The sequence below is a fragment of the Haliotis rufescens genome, unplaced genomic scaffold, assembly GCF_023055435.1.
Source record: "Haliotis rufescens isolate VD_foot unplaced genomic scaffold, xgHalRufe1.0.p SCAF_2, whole genome shotgun sequence".
Taxonomy (NCBI): Eukaryota; Metazoa; Mollusca; class Gastropoda; order Lepetellida; family Haliotidae; genus Haliotis; species Haliotis rufescens.
The window spans coordinates 64210745-64234960 of record NW_025963890.1 but is presented as its reverse complement, the minus strand read 5'-3'; the positions used below and the strand labels follow the sequence as shown (position 1 = coordinate 64234960).

The 24216-nt window shown below is 40.3% G+C and overlaps 1 protein-coding gene across 1 annotated transcript; it reads left to right on the top strand.

Annotated features, from left to right (window-relative positions):
* Positions 1–609: 609 nt before the first annotated feature.
* LOC124116706 (glutathione peroxidase-like) lies at positions 610–22975 on the top strand. Its single transcript, XM_046478146.2, has 6 exons — positions 610–717; positions 6399–6496; positions 15677–15824; positions 16902–17050; positions 20700–20784; positions 22892–22975. The coding sequence occupies exons 1-6, from the start codon at positions 715–717 to the stop codon at positions 22928–22930; spliced, it is 522 nt and encodes a 173-aa protein (XP_046334102.2). The 5' UTR covers positions 610–714; the 3' UTR covers positions 22931–22975.
* Positions 22976–24216: the final 1241 nt, after the last annotated feature.

Below are 24216 nucleotides of genomic sequence, written 5' to 3'. Positions count from 1 at the left end.
GACAGTAGAAGGTCTTCCTGATCTAGGATCGTCTTGGAGGCTCTCTCTTCCTCTCCTAAACTCCGCTGCCCACCTCTTAACAGTGGCAAAGGAAGGAGCATCGCTCCCTAAAGTTGACACCATGTCCGCATGTATGGCTGTTGGAGTTAGCCCTTTCAGATGAAGATATTTGATGACAGCTCGGTTGCCCATTTTGTCCATTTTAATCAACACAGAACTCAGGTCACACTTAAACAGAGAATACCTAGTGACCTTGATCCCTGCAGAAATATGCTGTCTGATTTTGTATTTGGTTCAAATTCAGCCTGTAAACCATGGAAAAGCGGCCCCAGACGTTTATGCATGCAAACTGAAGCTTGAGAGTGTACGACAATTAGGCTCAGAACTTTTCAGCCACCCCTCGTATTTCTTTGTAGTGAATATATATACGATATTGAATTGTCATCATATTCTACGAATTAAAAAGAATATAGATAACGGCTCTATTTTACAATCTGTGTAATACAAGTATTAATAATGAAAGTATACACTATAGTGCTGCTATATACAGTAGTAAATGTAAATTGATATACGAAACTACTAGGTGTCGCTTCAGCTAAACTCCAAACAGCGCATGCGTCACTCCCACGCCCGGCGTCATCCCTGTAAGGAGCACGTCAGCTATTCCAATATTTGTTTACATGCTTCAAGGTCCACTGTCGATAAGGAGCTGAAATGGTAATGTATACCGCAATTATACTTTACAAACTTCTTAGTAACTATTCTAACCTAAATGAAGTAGAATTACATTATACGTGTATGTTTGTTTTTTTCCATTCTGTAGGTTTATGAATGAGCTTCGTATTCACTAGGCCCTATCAGTCTGATAGTGATACTGAGCGCTAGCCTTGAGTTCATTGCCTGTAGCGACATTCGATGTAGAATCAACATGAAAACAATCGCTGTACATCCAGTAACCTAGAAGCTGTTATCAATAAAGATGTATGGTTTCTAATTTACTCCCCAACTTCTATGAAAATGCCATTCAAACAGTTACTGTAAGAGACTGTTATATAAGCCTAAGAGTTCACAGTGCTGACCCAGATCAAACATGGCCAAAGAGTGCGTGCAAGCATCAAGTTCAAACAGGTGTTTGACGAGAATAGATTGACTTTGATAAATGACCGGTCACAAAGTTTAATGTCAGGTAAAAAGTATAGGGCGATATGCAATTATTGTCATTAATGACATAAGGCTCGAAGTGTGAGGGACTGGTAATTGAGTTTAATCAGGTGTGTGATGGTGGGCAGAAAAAAGCTATTTATTAGATTCTATATACTACAGTGTACAAGACTGAGTTTTCGGAAGTTGAGAAAAGTGATATTTTCTTGCAGTGAACATAACACCTAATATTTCTCTGCAGTGAACATAACACTTTGACGGAACTATTATCATACATGAGTTACCTCCCCTCAAATTGTCTCCCTTTACCGTAAGTGTCTAGCCCGTTCACAAACTGTTGGCCTCCTTTTTAATTTTATGTAAGTTACCCATTGACAAGGCAAAATAATGACAGCTTTACACCACTTGTGAAAATATCTTGTTCAATTGAAAAAGCTACACAAAAGAGGGATAGGGGGTCAGCAAAATATGAGGCTGTCCTAACTCCCCACCCACCCACCCCTAATAGATGAACAGTCCCTATAAAGACTTAGATCTACGTCATTTTGTAATTTACAACTTCACTTTAGCCCATCCTTAACTGACCCTGTCACTCATGATTATTACCAATTATGAATCAGCACACACAATGTGCTAGTTGATTTGTAAACACATAAATGTATGGTGTGTGTTTATTTAATCTGGTTCAGGCCTGTCCTTTAATGTGGTAACTGACTGTCACTGACAATAGGCCATATTGTATGTCAGTCAGAGGATAGTCTCTATTCTACTAAATATAGATGATGCATCGGCATGATAAGTGCTCTTGCATGCTTGTGCATCCTGTTTGAGCTAAGATTTGGAATTTGATTTTCCTGTGGATAAAAACCCACTTTAACTGATTATAAAACATATTTGTGTGATCTGGGTACAACAATTATAGTTATTAAAGTTGATGGTTGCTCAGTTTTTCTGTGACCAGATACCATGTCTCATTACCAGACATGTTTGAAGCATATTGCACTGTGAAAATTGTGATCAACAAGAATTTGATGTCTCTCAGTGCAGTGTTGTGTCCCCTTATAACAGCCTGAGTCCTTTAGTGGGTTTGAATCCCGGATTCTCTGATGGTGCTCAGTGGGTTGTTGGCTCCATACTGTCCTCATTACTGTGTACTGTGGCGGAAGGTCCAGGGTTCGATCCCGGGCCGCGTCATACAAAAAGACGTTAAAAGATTGTACTTGTTGTTACCCTGTCTGGCGCTCGGCATTAAGGGGCTAAAACAAGGACTGGTCGGCTCGGAGTCAGTATACTGTGTCTGAGTGGGGTATTCATGTTAAACTGCGGCATGGTATCTCAGTGAGCTAGCACTATAAATCGGCATCAGTCCGGACTAGTACAAGCAGCCACACACACACATACACGTGCATGCACGTCGCTATATAAGTGACGTTAAACCCAATTTCACCTCACCTCACCTGTGTACTGTGATTGGTATACTTCAGGCTGGGTGATCAACCAAGCCAGGAGCCAAGCGATAGCCTGTTGAGATTATTCTCGGATTGATAATTAATTATCTTTGATTATTTATCAGTAATTAATTATATTATAACCTTTCATTTAGTTCATGTGTGAAATATCAACCATAAATAGGACACCTTCAAAGCCATCATTTTGAATCAGATACTTTACAAACACAGTGATTGGTTCAGTGCTGATTCTCCATGGTATGTAAGGTCGCTATATGGCTGAAATAATGCCGATGTGACGTTAAATTTTAACTCGCTCACACTCCATGGTTTTGCCTTTACACCTTGTGTGTGTGTGAGAGAAAGAGAGGCTGTTGTTAGTATACTTTATCATTAAAATGATTGCAGCCTTATCTAAGTGTTGCAGTATGACATGGGGGTATTTGTGTGAGACAATGAGACAAACCCATTACCGAATACCAATTTTTTAATTTGTTTGTTGTTTAACGCAACACTCAGCAATATTCCAGCTAAATGATGTCAGCCTATTAATAATCACCCAGACCAGACAATCCTATGATTGATATTAACACAAGATAAATGGATCCAGTGTTTGGGATTGCTTCACACAGGTGACCTGTACTAGATTTGTGGAGCCCCTGTGAACAGTATCCAGGTGTGAAACAGATGTAGTCTGGCATAAAATGTGTGTAATGACCTGTCTGCGAGAAATGTATGGCGTGACAGCTGCCCACAGTGAGACCCAAAACAAACCTTGGACAATGATTCAGAACAGCTGTTGATTTTGAGTAACTCAAATTAAAAAATGTGTGGGTCCTACATGTATCTCCAACTGGAACATTAGGGGTGACACAGGGTGATGCCCCAGATCATTGCAAGTTTTCATGTATCGATCCGATACACAATATTTTTGTTCTGTATCGATACAAGACAATACACTTGCTAAAATACATTGCTTACGACTCGTATAATGACACCCCCAGCAATTATGTCAGTCACATATTGCAAATTGACTTGAGATATGTCTTCCAAGTTCCAAACTAAAAGAAGCCGCCATGAACATGTGTCTACAGCTAGCAATTCCTTTTGAACTTGCTCTGAAATATTTAGAGTCAAGAAGTTGCCATGGGATATGACAGAAATATGTGTGTCACGATACATATGATACCGTGATCATATCACCCCATTGGAACATGTGTGACCATAATGTCACTAGGGTCTGATCCCCATGAGGTACCATATTCTACCTTTCTCCATGAGGTACCATGTTCCTCCTTTCCCCACAGGGTTCCATGTTCCTCCTTTCCCCACAGGGTACCATATTCCTCAATTCTCCACGGGGTTCCATATTCCTCACAGGGTTCCAAATACCTCCATTCTCCACGGGGTTCCAAATTCCTCCATTCTCCATAGGGATCCATATTCCTCAATTCTCCATAGGGATCCATATTCCTCCATTCTCCACGGGGTTCCAAATTCCTCCATTCTCCACGGGGTACCATATTCCTCAATTCTCCATAGGGATCCATATTCTCCATTCTCCACGGGGTTCCAAATTCCTCCATTCTCCACGGGGTTCCATATTCCTCCATTCTCCACGAGGTACCATATTCCTCCATTTTCCATGGGGTTCCATATTCCTCCATTCCTACAAGGGTTCCATTTTCCTGCATTCTCCACGGGGTTCCATATTCTTCCATTCTCCATAGGGTTCCCCATGGGGTACCATATTCCTCCATTCTCCAAGGGGTTCCAAATTCCTACATTCTCCATAGGGATCCATATTCCTACATTCTCCATGGGGTTCCATATTCCTCCATTCTCCCTGGGGTTCCATATTCCTCCTTTCCCCACAGGGTACCATATTCCTCCACAGGGATTATCCTGGAATTTTTTACCTTGTGATTTTTTGGCGTGTGATGAGATTTTGCTAATTTTCAGAGATATTTCGTCTTCACACAGTGGAAACTGTATTTGATTTTTGGTACTTGTGACTTGCATAATGTCGCAATTAATGTTACAAGATTACATGGATATATCCACGGATATCCAATTTTTGAACATTCATTACTCCACTGCGCATATCTAAAAATATAAGCATTAGTATTAACAAAACATTTCTTCACTATTTATTTTTCTGTTGATTGTCTACTTTAGCATGTTTAGGAGATATTCGACTAATATTTATGTATTTCTTTTCATTGTCAACTTTATGGGGAATTTTTTGTGAGGACAATTATAGATCGTTTAGGAGGCATGTTTACCACCTTCAGCTGTTCATTTCATTGGCATGCAGGAGACAACAATCTGCAGTTATCAAATTTTGACAATGTGTGTTTATATCGTAACTTAATATATTCAAAATGATGAAATGAAATAGCGACAGTTTGTTGGCAAAAAATACATTACTTACATTCCAGTTCTTTTGTCAATTTTGCTGCCTTATTTCTGTCTGTGGTGCCCAGGTCTCTGGCCGTATCAAATTAAATCTGATCAATATGGACCTTTCAGTTAATTAGAAGTGACAGTTCAGTATACAACGACTATTCCTCCAGGTTCACCCTTTTGTGTAATTAGCAACAATTATGTTATTTATTTCCCTGCAGAAGGCGGCATGTTTGCCATGTGCAGCAGCCAGTAATGGCACCGGAAGTTGAAAAGACTGTTGACATTTACGATGTTTATGAATTACATTTGAAAGATTAAGTCACAGTTTTCAAGTTTTATTGACAACGAGGGTATGTTCATGAAAACTCTTATCTGAAGGGTAGGCGAATCTCGTCTAAAATACGATCGTTTATGATCTGAAATTTGTAGTTTATTATGGAGAAAGAGTTGTAGGTATATTCATTTAGTTTTTGTTTTGTTGTCATTCCAAAATCGAAATGTGGTTGTGTTTTAAAACTTTACCTGTAATTGCCTTTTTGTCTCTTGATACATGTACGTCTTTGATTTCTGCAAGGATTTAAGTTTTTAAAAAATACTTTCAATGACTTGGTGTTGTAGATCATGAAATAGGATTTTCGTGGGCTACCAAAGTGTATTTATTGTAAAAAACAAACACTCGTTTTGATAATCATGGATTAAAAAATGTTGCGCGCTCTACCATTGTCAGCTGATGCAAAGTTCCATGCAGTGATATAGGAATCGGTTTTGCACAGTAAAAGATAGCATGCAGTGTTGCGAGTATGCAAATCTCTGTTTCGATTGACAACTTTTGACGATTGAATAAACTACTGTGTAAGTTTTTTTGTTGACATTTCTAGGTACGGTAGATGATTTTATTCAAGCAATACAACATTTTCGATTTTTGTAGGTGAAAATGAGAGTGTCAGTGTAGATAAAACTATTGAAAGTTGTACCCGATTTTCAATCGCGCCGATTGAATGTTGATGCGATATTCACGACAACTATGCAAGAATATCGCAGAATCATGACCTAAGTCAGCCCCTGCTCCATTCCCCTCGGGATGCCATGTTCCATCATTATCCATGGGGCCCCTGGAGTACCAGCAGCACTAGTAGAAAGAGGCTGAGTGTTCCTCAACAAACAGAGGGGTGATGTAATGAAAAAACACTGATAGGAAACCTCGTCCTCCAACCTAGCATGAGGTGTCATTGCTTGTCATATGCTAACAGCTTTGTTTTAAGTACTATCTGTCTCTTGCAGCTAGCTTCTATAAACAGAGGGGTGGGAGGGTTGATATGAGATGTTTATGTGTGGCAGTGGCATAGCATGTCATTTTGTGTTATCACTGAATGTTGACAGGCAGCAGAGGACCCCAACGCCTGGAAGAAGGCCACCTCCATCTATGAGTTTACTGCCAAGGACATTGATGGCAATGATGTTTCCCTGGACAAATACAGGTATATGACACAATCCATGTAACAGGTAGATGACACAATCCAGGTAACAGGTATATGACACAATCCAGGTAACAGGTATATGACACAATCCAGGTAACAGGTATATGACACAATCCAGGTAACAAGTATATGACACAATCCAGGTAACATGTATATGACACAATCCAGGTAACAGGTATATGACACAATCCAGGTAACAGGTATATGACACAATCCAGGTAACATGTATTTGACACAATCCAGGTAACAGGTCATGTCATGTAGTGGTGTAACGATACATAGAGGATATTATATAAGAATTCATGTTATACTATATTTGTCTGGTAAAACTTGGTTTGTCTGAGTGTCTGGTAAAACTTGGTTTGTCTGAGTGTCCGGTTAAACTGGAATTTAGGCACAAGTGTTATACATAGTTTGACATAAACACGAATATAATGTTCAGTTTATTACCGAAGAAGATGTCTACATACAAAGACAAATTTTAGTGTTTACCTATAAGGACAGCAAGTCACAACAGCAGCGGATTTGTCAAATGACGTTAACAGTCTTCAGCTTTGACATCGTTTCTAGTGTGACGTCATTCCGACATCATGTCACAATATGATTCGTCATACATGTCATACTCTGTTGTCACGTGATGTAATATAGGGCACATAAGATTTTTATGAACCCTGATATATTAGCCCTCGTAAGTAACAAAGTGATATAGTGTTGTGTCATGACATGACGCCCACGATTGAATATATCGATTTGCGATCCCTGTATCGCGATATACGTATGATACATGTCAGTACAAGTTATTTTGGTGTGAATAATAACGGAAACTGTTCAACAACCAGCTCATGCAGATTCTCTGGTATTTCATGGTTGGACATAAATAGCATAACATTCACAGCGCCCTTTACCAATATGTGTCTGCCCTAGAATATCCCATATTTGATTTTTGAAATTTAATAACAAATGATTCAGGGTTGTCAACCACCTGCTAAATGAATATCAACTTGAGAAAAAAAAGTACTGTATCAGAGTACGAATCATATTGCACAGACAGTATCAGGATACATATTGTATTGCGACCCCACCATATCGTTATACCTCTAATGTCATGTATATGATTAAAAAGATGAACATGCTGTTTGAACATAAAACATGTTTTAGTCTGTTTTCAGTCGTATAATTGGGTATCTCATACCTCTAGTCGCACGTTAAAAGGAAGCTAGAAGCTGGAATGTAAACAATAAACTTGTTTCCGTCCGGTTGCGCACGCACCTCCCGATGACATGCCACAAATCTCTCAGCGCGCCTCTGAGCTGGTCGCTCGAGAAGGACTTTCGCGATAGACTGCTAGTTTGTATTCTACTAGTCCGTATCGTGTGTCTACAGTTGTTGTTCTAATACAGTAATAATACTATGTCTTACCTGTAGACTCCTGGAATGTAATCATTGGTAATCCATTGTTTGGGTTCAACACGTGTTTCACTTGATTATACACGTGGCAACATGTCGGGCATTTGTGCCTCGTGTCAAGGACAACTGTCTAAAGTAGATCCTAACAAGTATTGTCCTTCCTGCATAAATAAGGACGGGCTTTCAACGTCTTCGTGGAATAAACGTTGTTAAGAATGTGAGCATTTGTCTTCTATCAACTTTAACTTGTATCTTCGTGCGTTGGCGAAGCGGGCTACTGACCAGCGCTACAGGCAGAGGAGGTCATCGGGTGGATCCTTGGACTCTGCACCCCCTACATCTGGCCCTGGGGGTGGCGCGTCGGCCACACCCAAGAAATCAGTTGAAAAAGACCCGCCTCAGTCAACTTATGTTTTTTGACAAGACACGGGACCGTTCGCCTGCTGATGATACTACGCGCACGACTGATCTTCGTCAATCGGTTGATCGAGAGCGTCACTCAGCCACCCCCGTTACGACGGGACCGGGTGGTGACGAGGACCACGAGGGGACTACGGTCCCCAGTCGGTCCGTCTCTCGTCCTACCAACGACGATAGGAACGTCGTGCGGGTCGACAGTGAACACAGATCCCTCTCTAGAAGTTGTTCCAGTTCACGGGACGACAGGTCGAGGGCCTCGTTGAGTGACAGTAAACGACACGAGGACGTTCGTCGCCTTCGAGGTCGTCGGGAGTTCGATTCGGACGATAACTACGATGGGGATCGTAGTACTTCTACAGTTAGAGATCGTAGCCCTCGCCCCCACGGGGACGTGCGACGCCTTCGAAGGGAGTTTTGGGGAGATCAGCGTCGTAGAGATAATGATCGATCGTGACCCTCGTCTCACTTTCATATTGACCCGGCTTTGATAGGCCAGATGACGGCGGCGGTACTCGCCTTGACGGCGTCGACCGAGAAGGGTTCGTCTACGTCGGAGGTCCATGGACCATCGTCCTGTACACCGGTTCCTTCATCTACGCCTACACAATCGACGTCGACGATGGATTGTGACGACAGCGTCGTAGAGATAATGATCTATCGTGACCCTCGTCTCACTTTCATATCGACCCGGCTTTGATAGGCCAGATGACGGCAGCGGTACTCGCCTTGACGGCGTCGACCGAGAAGGGTTCGTCTACGTCGGAGGTCCATGGACAATCGTCCTGTACACCGGTTCCTTCATCTACGCCTACACAATCGATGTCGACGAAGGATTGTGACGACAGCGTCGTAGAGATAATGACCGATCGACACCCTCGTCTCACTTTCATATCGCTCCAGCTTTGATAGCCCAGATCACGACGGCGGTACTCACCTCCAGGGCGTCGACCAAGAAGGATTCGACTACGTCAGAGGTCCATGGACCATCGACCAATACACCAGTACCTTCATCTACATCTACACAATCGACGTCGACGATGGATTGTGATGACAACCTGGCTATGGCTTGGCTATCTCACTTTTCTGCCTGAGTTATCAAAAGATGATGACAAACCGACGTGTGCTGGCTTAAAGGTTGGAGATACGCCGCAGTCTCTTCAGTCTTCTCCTCCCAATGTCTTCAGAGCCATGGTTCACGATATGGACCAGAACTTGCCTCTGCTCTGCCGGGGCAGAGTTTCAGCAAACCACCTGTTCGATCGCGTTACCCGATCTATGGCATGCCGTTTTCGTCACCCATGAGTAGGGACTTGGATTGGGGGCTACTCTTCAAGAAACCAGCGCCCTCCAAGATTCTTGTAGTAGACAGGCATTGGGGTTCCATGGACACTGCTGTTCGTCTCCAGCTACAACCGCTTGCTATGCTGTCGACAGCGAGCCGGCGGGGGAGGTAATGAGGTCCCTTTTCCCCGCCGTCACCGTCGTCGGAGCCTACTACCTTTAGACGAGCTACCGGTAGGGGGAAGACTTCATCACACGGATCATGAAGACGGTCGTAGAATGGCTCCGTCGGCAGGCGATCAGGGTCGCCTTCTACCTAGACGAGCCGTCTCCTACGGGCGACAGGCTCACTAAAATACCGGAATTGCAGAAAATTCTACGTGCCTTCATGGTTGAAGATGAGTCACATTAATTCCGCCTGCCGGCCTGGGACCTCGATATCGTTCTGCGCTACCTGTCTAGTTAGACTTACGAGCCTCTCGATCAGGTCGCCTTCGACATTGTCTCCAACTAGAAGTACTGCTCGTATTTTTTAGTTACCTTGTATACTGCGAGTTGCTCTGTAACTAAATTATGCGCCGACCACACTTCGATCGCATTTCATCTGTCGTGTGCAGTTGTCATGTCGCATCGATAATTTGTTGTGTGTCGAAGAGCATTAACCATGCTATTTTTCGTTACCTTGGATACGACGAGTCGTTCTGAACCACTTTATATACCGTCCACACTTCGATCGCAATTCAACTGTCGTGTGCAGTTGTCCTGTCGCTTCGATAGTTACTTGTGGGCCGAAGAGCATTAAACATGCTGTTTTAGTTACCTTGTATACTGCGAGTTGCTCTGTAACTAAATTATGCGCCGACCACACTTCGATCGCAATTCATCTGACGTGTGCAGTTGTCATGTCGCATCGATAATTAGTAGTGTGTCGAAGAGCATTAAACATGCTGTTTTAGTTAACTTGCCTACGACAAGTCGTTCTGTAACTACATTATAAGCCGACCACGTTTCGATCGCACCTCAACTGACGTGTGCAGTTGTCCTGTCGCATCGATACTTACTTGTGGGTCGAAGAGCATTAAACATGCTGTTTTAGTTACCTTGGATACGACGAGTCGTTCTGAAACTAAATTATATGCCGTCCACACTTCAATTGCAATTCAACTGTCGTGTGCAGTTGCCTTGTCGCATCGATACTTACTTGTGGGTCGAAGAGCATTAAAGATGCTGTTTAGTTACCTTGTATACTGCGAGTTGCTCTGTAACTAAACTATACGTCGACCACTTCGATCGCCGTTCAACTGACGCGTGCAGTTGTCCTGTCGCATCAATAATTAGTAGTGTGTCGAAGAGCATTAAACATGCTGTTTTAGTTACCTTGCCTACGACGAGTCGTTCTGTAACTACATTATAAGCCGACCACGTTTCGATCGCACCTCAACTGACGTGTGCAGTTGTCCTGTCGCATCGATACTTACTTGTGGGTCGAAGAGCATTAAACATGCAGTTTTAGTTACCTTGGATACGACGAGTCGTTCTGAAACTAAATTATATGCCGTCCACACTTCGATTGCAATTCAACTGTCGTGTGCAGTTGCCTTGTCGCATCGATACTTACTTGTGGGTCGAAGAACATTAAAGATGCTGTTTAGTTCCCTTGTATACTGCGAGTTGCTCTGTAACTAAACTATACGTCGACCACTTCGATCGCCGTTCAACTGACGCGTGCAGTTGTCCTGTCGCATCGATAATTAGTTGTGTGTCGATGAGCATTAACCATGTTGTGCGTTTGTGATAAACAATTTGTCTCGTCCGTGCATCTGGTCGAATGTTCTATTGTCACTACGGGGGTGAGGAACTTGGTACATTCGACGTGCAAGAGGTCACTTCCGGATTACTTTCCAGACCCTCCTTCCAGTGTTCCGTCGAATTCTACCCAATTGTACGACTGAAAACAGACTAAAACATGGGTTTTTCAGATTAAAAACGATGTTTTATTGGTCTGTTTTCAGTCGTACGTTCCCACCCAGCCATCCCCACTGGGAAGTAATCCAGTCCAGTCCTGCTTGATGGCTTATTCTTCGAGATTTGTGGCATGTCATCGGGAGGTGCGTGCGCAACCGGACGGAAACAAGTTTATTGTTTACATTCCAGCTTCTAGCTTCCTTTTAACGTGCGACTAGAGGTATGAGATACCCAATTGTACGACTGAAAACAGACCAATAAAACATCGTTTTTAATCTGAAAAACCCATATTTCTTTGTATCTAACAGAAAAAGATGAAAAATACGATCTTGTGCTAATCATGAAAGAACATGATGTTTTGAGGTAGTGAGTATTGTTTTACGCTGCATTTAGCACTATTCCAGCAATATCATGATGGGGGACACCAGAAATTGGCTTCACACATTGCACCCATGATGTATTGATAATTAAGAAATAGTTATGTTATATTCATAGAGTCGTTCATGTTTTAGTTCAAGTCACAGTATTTCATTTACTTCAATTTACAGTTTTTATGTGCTCAGGATGCAAAATTTCAAGTCCCTGTCCCACACAGCTTCAAGTTAAGTGTGCACATGGTGTGATTAATGTGATTTTGGTCAAGTGGAACACGATCTGCTTAGTAAAATCCTGTTTCAGTGCATACTTACATATCTTGTTTCCCGTTTTTTATGTGAGTTATGGGTGTAAGGAATGTCACATCAACTACAGAAAGTGAAACAAATGAGCTGTTGCTATGGTTGCATTGCAACCTGCCACATGTTTGAAACAGATGGTCATTATTAAATGTTTGTGTGCAGGAATAAATGTCTAAACACTCCATCATGCTGAATTGTGACAATATATGTTACATGTATATGCAGAGCATGGTTTAACTTCTCTTTCACCTTATAACATGACTATAGGATCTGTTGGTCGTGGGTATGTTCCAAGATTAGCCCCGATTACGATTGCTGTTCTTCAGAAATATATGATACTTATGGGGTTTATGCAAGTGAGAGATATGAACCACAATACTCATGATATGCCTTTGAAAGAAGAATACTGGTTGCTGCGAACTGACATAGTCCTTATGTGTTTGTATCCAATACATTTTGTATTTATTTATGGCCTGAGGCCCTCGTTCAAATAGATTTCTTCTTCTTCTTCTCTTCCACTTTTCTTTTTCCTCTTCTCTTTTTCACAATCTTCTCTTCTCCATCTTCTTTTCTCCATCTACTCTTCTTCCCTTCTTCTCCATCTTCTCTTCTCCATCTACTCTTCTTCCCTTCTCATATTCTCTTCCCTTCTTCTCCATCTTCTTTTCTCCATCTACTCTTCTCCCCTTCTTCATCTTCTCTTCTCCTTCTTCTCTTCTACTTCTTCCCTTCTTCCCTTCTCCATCTTCTCCGCTACTTCTTCTCTTCTCCCCTTCTCCTTCATCTTCTCTTCCCCATCTTCTCTTCTTATCTACTCTTCTTCCCTTCTCATATTCTCTTCCCTTCTTCTCCATCTTCTCTTCTCCATCTACTCTTCTCCCCCTCTTCTTCATCTTCTCTTCTCCATCTTCTCTTCTACTTCTTCTCTTCTCCATCTTCTCTTCTCCCCTTCTTCATCTTCTCTTCTCCATCTACTCTTCTCCCTTCTTCATCTTCTCTTCTCCATCTTCTCTTCTACTTCTTCCCTTCTCCATCTTCTCTTCTCCCCTTCATCTTCTCTTCTCCATCTACTCTTCTTCCCTTCTCATATTCTCTTCCCTTCTTCTCCATCTTCTCTTCTCATCTTCTCTTCTCCCCTTCTTCATCTTCTCTTCTCCATCTTCTCTTCTCCATCTACTCTTCTCCCCTTCTTCTTCATCTTATCTTCTCCATCTTCTCTTCTACTTCTTCCCTTCTTCTCCATCTTCTCTTCTACTTCTTCTCTTCTCCCTTTCTTCTTCTTCTTCTCTTCTCCATCTTCTCTTTCACTTCTTCCCTTCTCCATCTTCTCTTCTTCTCTTCTTGCCTTCTTCTCCATCATCTCTTCTACTTCTTCTCTTCTTCCCTTCTCCATCATCTCTTCTACTTCTCTTCTTCCCTTCTTCTCCATCATCTCTTCTACTTCTCTTCTTCCCTTCTTCTCCATCATCTCTTCTACTTCTCTTCTTCCCTTCTTCTCCATCTTCTCTTCTACTTCTTCTCTTCTCCCTTTCTTCTTCTTCATCTTCTCTTCTCCATCTTCTCTTCCACTTCTTCCCTTTTTCTCCATCTTCTCTTCTACTTCTTCTCGTCTTCCCTTCTTCTCCATCATCTCTTCTACTTCTTCTCTTCTTCCCTTCTCCATCATCTCTTCTACTTCTTCTCTTCCCTTCTTCTCCATCATCTCTTCTACTTCTCTTCTTCCCTTCTTCTCCATCATCTCTTCTACTTCTCTTCTTCCCTTCTTCTCCAACATCTCTTCTACTTCTTCTCTTCTTCCCTTCTTCTCTATCATCTCTTCTACTTCTTCTCTTCTTCTCCATCATCTCTTCTACTTCTCTTCTTCCCTTCTTCTCCATCATCTCTTCTACTTCTTCTCTTCTTCCCTTCTTCTCCATCATCTCTTCTACTTCTTCTCTTCTTCCCTTCTTCTCCATCATCTCTTCTACTTCTTCCCTTCTTCTCCATCATCTCTTCTACTTCTCTTCTCCCTTCTTCTCCTTCTTCTCTTCTCATCTACTCTTCTTCCCTTCTTCACACCTTTTCTTCTCCAACCGCTCTTTTTCCCATCGTCTCCCCTCTTCCCCTTTTCTTCCTCTTATCTTCTACTTCTCTTCTTCCTCATCATCTCCTCTTCAACTTGTCTTTTTCCTCTCTTCCTTCCTTAATCTTCTCTTCCTCATCTTCTTTTCTTTTCCTTCTCTTCTTCATCTTCCCCTCTGCTACCCCTTCTTTGTCTTTTCTTCCCCCTCTTCTTCCCCCTCTTCTTCCCCTTTTTCCCGTCTTCCTCTGATCTTCTTCCTCTTTTATTCTTTTCTCGTCATCTTCTTCTTCTCCCCTTCTCATACTGCCTCCAGTGCTCTAGGCTAAAACTACTATCAATATCATTTATATTGTATACAATTGTCTCTAAGTGGCACCCACTTGTAGGTCAATACATTTAATACACGTCTTACCCGGTATATGTAATTCTAAAGCCCCTGGTATGAAATCATATTGGAATACATCGCAACACGTAAACACACATCTACGTGGAAATTGCCAGGATATTCTTCACCCCAAAAATAGCAGTTGCTGCCCGTGAAGATTCCGGGTTTAGAATAGGTCTTCAGCAACCCATACTTGCTGTAAAAGGTGACTATGCTTGTCGTAAAAGGCGACTAACGGGATCGGGTGGTCAGGCTCGCTAACTTGGTTGATACATGTCATCGATCCCAATTGCACGGATTGATGCTCATCTTGTCAGTCACTGGATTGTCTGGTCCAGACTCGATTATTTTACAGACCACCCTCATATAGCTGGAATATTGCTGAGTGCGGCGTTAAACAACAATAAACACAACAAAAAAACAATAGCAGTTGCAGCAACTAGTGTAAACCTGAACAACTTTGAATGTTGCAATGTGATTGGTCCATTTTATTGGCGATTTATATTACTAGACGAGAATCACATTTAGTCAGTAAATGGCTATGAAGCATTCGGGTAGCCATGGTGATGATGGTTACAAGGAGGAACATACATTACCTTGACTAATTGAGGAATCACAGTGAAAATTATTACTATATCAGCAGATTAGCACTAATTAGCAGATAATAAACATGATTAATGTTAGCATTTTTATATTCCAAATGACTTCAAGAGTAGGACTTTTCATTTATCTGTTAATGATAGTTGCCGTGTCTAACTTACCTCTAATAGAAGGTTTGAATTGAGAAATATTCAAAATGACAGCACTTGGATATGTGGAATAAGATTTTGATTACATATGATTAAAGCACAGGGTATTGTATGGGTAGATTGCGTGCAATTATGAACAATTTCTTGTCATGGTTGTGGTATAAATATCTTAAGAATGTATTTTGTGTTTTATCCATGGACCACCATGGTGACAAATGTTTGCCTGTCTTCCAGGGGCAACCTCGTCATCATAGTGAATGTGGCGTGTAAATGAGGATTCACCCAGAAGCACTACACTCAGCTACAAAAATTGTACGCCGATTATGCTGAGTCGCAGGGCTTGAGAATCCTTGGTTTCCCGTGCAACCAGTTCGGGGGGCAGGTCAGTATGAGGGAGTGTGAGTCATTCATCACGGAATGATACTTGAAATATGCTGAATTGGGAGAAACAGCAACATTTTTATCCCCCTGGCATATAATATTAATCTTTAAAAAAGTTCATTATGACTTTATGATGCTCATGTCGCCTGTATGATGAAACAGCAACAAAGGTACTGCCTTCACAATGTGGGGTGGAAACAGTTGTACGGGAAACCGTATTTGTTAATGTGATTTATGACCATGCGTTAACATACAAGTGTTATGTGAATGGAAAACAAGCAATTCACTCTTGAGTGTGTTTTTTGAATTAATCTCTTAAAAATATATTTTTTAAAAATTGTGTACATTAATTGTTTGTGGTTTAAACGTGAAAATTTACCAGTTGTTAGAAATTAATTGCTGTAATTGTTGTCATGTTTACCCAAAACAATGATTTCCTGTGTACAACTTACACATGAGTGTGTTCAGCATGTTAAGACTGCTTCCAAGGGGTGTTGATGGTGCCAATGCTAAGGATGGATACACTGGGTCCTAATGCAGGACATGCACTAACAAAATCTTTGACAAATGTCAAGGAAAATTTGATATTTTGTAAGTCAGGTTTTAGACCTTTATCAACTCATGTTGATATATTTGACATCAAAAGACCGCGGATGAGATTCTCTGGTTTCGGAATGAGAATGAGAAGCCTTTGAGCTAGACATACTTGATATAGACAAACCCAACTCTTTTACATGTCATTTATCATATTTTTGACAAATTGTGAAGATCTGGGTTCGAATTGGTCTTCAGCAACCCATGCTTGTTGTAAGCTGCGACTAACGGGATTGGGTGGTCAGGCTTGGTGGCTTGGTTTATGCATGACATTGTCTCCCAATTGCATAGATCAATGCTCATGTCAATCACTTGATTGTCTTGTCCAGATTCAATTATTTACAGACAGCTGTCATATAGCTAGAATATTGCTGAATGCAGCATTAAACAAAAAACAAGATATTCATAACACATAGAAATACTTTAACCATGTTGACACAGGGAAATCTGTCTGAAGGAGAGTTGCAATGTTGTCATGTTGTAGGAGCCATGGCCGAATGATCAAATCCAAAGGTTTGTGAAGAAGGAGTTTCAAGTTGGGTTTGACATGTTCAGCAAGATTGAAGTCAATGGAAACAATGCACATCCACTATTTAAGTTCCTTAAGGAGAAACAAAAAGGTCTATTTGGAAAGTAAGTACTGCCATTGTGAATGTCTTAAGCCCTGTTTGTATGAGTGATAAGATTCATATAACTATACAGTAGATAGAGGACTGCACATTTGTGTTGATTGAAATAGTACCATTTGTGATGCATTTGTGTTGATTGAAGTACTGCAATTTCAAGCACATTTACGTTGATTGAGGTACTGAAATTTGTAGCACATTTGTGTTGATTGAAGTAGTGCAATGTCGAGCACATATGTGTTGATAGAAGAACTGCCATTTGTGACACATTTGTGTTGATTAAAGTTAAGTACTGCAATTTGTAGCACATTTGTGTTGATTGAAGTACTGTAATTTCATGCACATTTATGTTGATTGAAGTACTTCAATTTGTAGCACATGTGTGTTGATTGAAGTACTGCAATTTGTAGCACATGTGTGTTGATTGAAGTATCGCAATTTGTAGAACATTTGTGTTGATTGAAGTACCACAATTTGTAGCACTTGTGTGTTGATTGAAGTACTGCAAGTTGTAGCACATTTGTGTTGATTGAAGTACTGCAATTTGTAGCACATTTGTGTTGATTGGAGTACCACAATTTGTAGCACATTTGTGTTGATTGAAGTACCGCAGTTTGTAGCACATTTGTGTTGGTTGAAGTACTGCAATATGTAGCACATTTGTGTTGATTGGAGTACTGCAATTTGTAGCACATTTGTGTTGATTGAAGTACTGCAATTTGTAGCACATTTGTGTTGATTGAAGTACCACAATTTGTAGCACATTTGTGTTGATTGAAGTACTGCAATTTGTAGCACATTTGTGTTGATTGGAGTCCTGCAATTTGTAGCACATTTGTGTTGATTGAAGTACCACAATTTGTAGCACATTTGTGTTGATTGAAGTACCGCAATTTGTAGCACATTTGGGTTGATTGAAGTACCACAATTTGTAGCACATTTTTGTTGATTGAAGTACTGCAATTTGTAGCACATGTGTGTTGATAGAAGTACTGCCATTCGTGACACATTTGTGTTGATTGAAGTACTGCCATTTGTAGCACATTTGTGTTGATTGAAGTACTGTAATTTCACGCACATTTGTGTTGATTGAAGTACTGCAATTTGTAGCACATTTGTGTTGATTGAAATACTGCAATTTGTAGCACATTTGTGTTGATTGAAGTACTGCAATTTGTAGCTCGTTTGTGTTGATTGGAGTACTGCAATTTGTAGCACATTTGTGTTGATTGAAGTACCACAATTTGTAGCACATTTGTGTTGATTGCAGTACTGTAATTTCATGCACATTTATGTTGATTGAAGTACTGCAATTTGTAGCACATGTGTGTTGATTGAAGTACTGCAATTTGTAGCACAGTACTGCAATTTGTAGCACATTTGTGTTGATTGAAGTACTGCAATTTGTAGCACATTTGTGTTGATTGAAGTACTGCAATTTGTAGCACATGTCTGTTGATTGAGGTACTGCAATTTGTAGCACATTTATGTTGATAGATGTACCGCAATTTGTAGCACATTTGTGTTGATTGAAGTTCTGCAGTTTGTAGCACATTTATGTTGGTTGAAGAACTGCAATTTGTAGCACATTTGTGTTGATTGGAGTACTGCAATTTGTAGCACATTTGTGTTGATTGAAGTACTGCAATTTGTAGCACATTTGTGTTGATTAAAGTACTGTAATTTCACACACATTTATGTTGATTGAAGTACCACAATTTGTAGCACATTTGTGTTGATTGAAGTACTGCAATTTGTAGCACATGTGTGTTGATAGAAGTACTGCCATTTGTAGCACATTTGTGTTGGTTGAAGTACCACAATTTGTAGCACATTTGTGTTGATTGAAGTACTGCAATTTGTAGCACATTTGTGTTGATTGAGGTCCTGCAATTTGTAGCACATTTGTGTTGATTGAAGTACCACAATTTGTAGCACATTTGTGTTGATTGAAGTACCGCAATTTGTAGCACATTTGGGTTGATTGAAGTACCACAATTTGTAGCACATTTTTGTTGATTGAAGTACTGCAATTTGTAGCACATGTGTGTTGATAGAAGTACTGCCATTTGTGACACATTTGTGTTGATTGAAGTACTGCCATTTGTAGCACATTTGTGTTGATTGAAGTACTGTAATTTCACGCACATTTGTGTTGATTGAAGTACTGCAATTTGTAGCACATTTGTGTTGATTGAAATACTGCAATTTGTAGCACATTTGTGTTGATTGAAGTACTGCAATTTGTAGCACGTTTGTGTTGATTGGAGTACTGCAATTTGTAGCACATTTGTGTTGATTGAAGTACCACAATTTGTAGCACATTTGTGTTGATTGCAGTACTGTAATTTCACGCACATTTATGTTGATTGAAGTGCTGCAATTTGTAGCACATGTGTGTTGATTGAAGTACTGCAATTTGTAGCACATTTGTGTTGATTGAAGTACTGCAACTTGTAGCACATGTCTGTTGATTGAGGTACTGCAATTTGTAGCACATTTATGTTGATAGATGTACCGCAATTTGTAGCACATTTGTGTTGATTGAAGTACCGCAGTTTGTAGCACATTTATGTTGGTTGAAGTACTGCAATTTGTAGCACATTTGTGTTGATTGGAGTACTGCAATTTGTAGCACATTTGTGTTGATTGAAGTACTGCAATTTGTAGCACATTTGTGTTGATTAAAGTACTGTAATTTCACACACATTTATGTTGATTGAAGTACCACAATTTGTAGCACATTTGTGTTGATTGAAGTACTGCAATTTGTAGCACATGTGTGTTGATAGAAGTACTGCCATTTGTAGCACATTTGTGTTGGTTGAAGTACTGCAATTTGTAGCACATTTGTGTTGATTGAAGTACTGCAATTTGTAGCACATTTGTGCTGATTGAAGTACTGTAATTTGTAGCACATTTGTGTTGATTGAAGTTCTGCCATTTGTAGCACATTTGTGTTGATTGGAGTACTGCAATTTGTAGCACATGTGTGCAGATTGAAGTACCACAATTTGTAGCACATGTATGTTGATAGATGTACGCAATTTGTAGCACATGTGTGTTGATAGAAGTACTGCAATTTGTAGCACATTTGTGTTGATTGAAGTACCGCAGTTTGTAGCACATTTGTGTTGGTTGAAGTACTGCAATTTGTAGCGCATTTGTGTTGATTTGAGTACTGCAATTTGTAGCACATTTGTGTTGATTGAAGTCCTGCAATTTGTAGCACATGTGTGTTGATTGAAGTACTGTAATTTGTAGCACATGTGTGTTGATTGAAGTACTGCAATTTGTAGCACATTTGTGTTTATTGAAGTACTGCAATTTGTAGCACATTTGTGTTGATTGGAGTACTGCAATTTGTAGCACATTTGTGTTGATTGAAGTACCACAATTTGTAGCACATTTGTGTTGATTGAAGTACTGCAATTCGTAGCACATTTGTTTTGATGGTGTTTATGAGAGTTAGTGACCATTGTGACAAATGATGCAAATCTGAGTCTCATCGGTCCCAGTGATTGTTGCATTCATGTTCTCATGTTCAAGTGTGTCAGTCAGTATTGGTGGAAGTTTCAGTCAGACTGTTATCACTTCTATTTTTACAGGTTCAAAGCATGACTTGAAAATGCTTACTCCCATATATTTCTTTTCAGTTTTATCAAGTGGAACTTTACTAAATTCATCATTGATCGTGAAGGAAAACCTGTTAAGAGATTTGCCCCCAACACAGAACCATTGGTGGGTGATTTAGGCAATGGCAGTACATGTATTCATAAAAAATATTGATTGTTACATATTTTTATAAATGATATGAAAGCTCTTGAACTTTCAGCATTTCACTTTTGATTGCTGATAGCTTTAATGATAATAATTTTAGATGACTGCAAGATCCCTGCTTGACTGGCCCTAAGTGTAATGTGCAAAGTACCCTGTGATGATCTGGGTAAGGTGTCCAGAAACCCATACTTGTCGTAAGAGGCAGCTAATGGGATCAGGGGGCCAGGCTCGCTGACTAGGTTCAGGTTATCATATCTTGAAACAATTGATCGATGCTCATGAGGTCAATCACTGGATTGTCTTGTCCAGACTCTTATTAACAGATTGCCATCATATAGCTGGAATATTGCTGAGTATGACATTACACAACAAACAAACACAAAACAAAATGCAATGTGTTTAGGCATATGCATGTTTACATATATGATTTTGTTCATGCATCGCCATGTAACATAAGAAAATGATAAAAATGGTTTGCCCAGTATTCATGGTATTATTGTAGTCATCATGGCGAGAAAATACATGATGCACACAAAAAGCAAACAGTAGGCATGAATAGGTCATGAACTCATTTTGATAGGACGCAATAACCTAAACAACTAAATGTGTGATTCCTCCTGAGAAGGTCCGGGGTAGAATAGGTCTTCAGAAACCCATGCTTGCTGTAAGAGGTGACTATGCTTGTCGTAAGAGGCGACTAACGGGATCGGGTGGTCAGGCTTGCTGGCTTGGTTGATGCTTGTCATTGTATCCCAATTGTGTGGATCGATACTCATGATGTCAACCACTGGATTGTCTGGTCCAGACTCGATTATTTATAGCTGCAATATTGCTGAGTGTGGTATTAAGCAACAAACAAACAAACAAATAAATAGTGTGTGATTTCAAGGTTATGGAATTTACAGAGGCAAAGCGATGATGTGAACACTGAGTGGGATCATCGACCATTGCTTGAAGGCTGCCGGATAAAATAATTGTCACCATGTGCTTGGCATCATGATGACTGCTATACATGCTATAAATGACAAATGGACCGCCCCCGTGGTCTATTGGTAGAGCGTCCACCCAGAGAGTGGAAGGTCCAGGGTTCGATCACGGGCTTGTCATACCAAAAAGATGGTACTTGTTGTTACCCTGTCTGGCGCTCAGCATTAAGGGGCTAAAACAAGGACTGGTCGGCTTGGAGTCAGTATACTGTGTCTGAGTGGGTATTCTTGTTAAACTGTGGCATGGTATCTCAGTGAGCTAGCACTATAAATCGGCATCTGTCCAGACTAGTACAAGCAGCCACACACACAGATAGATGTGCATGCACATCGCTATATAAGTGCAATAATCTTGGACGCGACCTTAAACCCCATTTCACCTCACCTCACCTTAAATGACAATTTTTTAGGAATGGAATGGACATGGTGTCACAGGATCAGGCAGCTGCACCACTAGCATCACAACTTGTCCAGTGACAAGTCAAGGTTCATTCCCGATTTAAATATGACAGGAGTCGTGTTTAGAGACATGCCAATAAGCTCTATCAGCAGATTATTAAGTTTATCTGGGTAGTGACTTTTCTAGCTGAAAGTCCTGACCTTACTCAAAGGTTACAGGTCTTTGGGGTGGATGGGGTAATGGGGTAATGGGGTCTGTCCCCAAATTTGAAAATAACAGGGATTCCAATGGCCTGTAAACCCCATGTATCACTGGAATACTTGTGAACATCCTTATCAAGTGGACACTCCTCTCCACTGAAGGTTGCAATTCATAGACCAACCAGTCTGATTTGTGAAAACACTGTGCAAATATGTGGTTGGCAGGTGCTGCCGGTAGAGCGGGACATGCTTACCCTTTTTGTGAACACCTGGTGTCATCACTGATTTTCAGTGATCCATTCATATAATTTTCACCAGTTTTGCCTTTTATTCCCAATTGAACCTGTTTCATCCGATAATCAAGACTGGTTATTCTCTGGCGTTGATGTTTAATATTTAGCATGTTTAGATGTCGTTCGGTCTGCTCCTTCAAACCAAACTGTTTTCATTTGTTTGAATGTTTTGATGTTGTATATTTTCAGTCCATGTTGAAAGATCTTGAACCCTTCTTCAACAAGTAACCTCCCTTGATTGTCTCCCTCCACGACTGCCATGTAAAGCTTGAGGTCTTCAAGTCATCGTCCAGATCTTGTGTCGGTCTAGACCCAGCTTCAGTGTCAGTCAGAATTTATGAAGGTTGATCCCTAAACTTTAAAGGGGATTGACTGGATATGGTTTGCTGGCGTACAAACCACTCTGATTGGACACTGGGCAGTGCTGGACCTAGCTGGACATAACGATGGATAGTGACTAGTTGTATGTGTAATAGTATCCAATATGTACCTACAAGTCTATTTATATGTCAGATGTGTATATAACCGTTTAATGAGTGTGCATGAGGTTATTTTAAAGAAAGGTTGTAAGACAAGTTTCAGGAACTATTGGCAGTTGACAGTTTGGTTGATTCTGTTCAATATTCAGTGCCTGGTCATATGGGTGCTGTATTTGTTAATTTGCATTGACCTTGTTAAAACAGCTCTATTTTTTCCTGCTAATTCTAACCTACCCATTTCTTTGTCAAGATTGGAAACCTGAAGTTCTGGTCGTTACATACCTGTATAATTTGATGACTTTTCGATATCATTGGTTAAAGTATGATTCAAAAATATATTTTTTTATTTCGACATTATTTTTAAGCTTAAAAGCTATGTGAAACACAAAATATATTTTGCAACTCATTAACAAAACATTAGGTATGGTAGATCTTCTCTAGATTAATTTTAATCATTTACTCAGATATAATCAATGGACAATGATCCAGTTCTTTGTGAGAGTACATGTTTGAGATACTCAAGTTCTTTATTACCGGTAAACAACATTTGTGTTTGTATCTTTACTTAAAAAAATGCAATAATTCTGAAAGTTTTGTTTGAATGTTTAGTTTACATTTAGGTTTGTTTATTATGGATATGCTGTGTTGTGTTCCAAGTTATGCTATCCAGATTTTCGGTATGCTTATGCAAATGTTGTTTTTTAAGTTTTTCAAGGCTTTTTAACCCCCTCTTATTCTTTTTAGTGTTGTATGTTTTGTGTTCTTAACTCTTATACAGTCCCATTTCTGCAGTGTCTCAACCTAACCTTCTCCACCTTACTGCAAGGCCAACATCTTACACTCGTCCCATTCTGTCCAAAGAGCATCAGTAGTTGGTGCTGGTATTCAAATGGCCTGCACTATAACATGGGCAATTGAATTGAAATGCAGTTGTTTCCCTTTATCCTGTCTTTTTATGAATATAATTATGATTTAATAATATCTCTATTTCATGCAAGTTTTAATATTCACCGTGATGATGTTTTGTGCTCATTA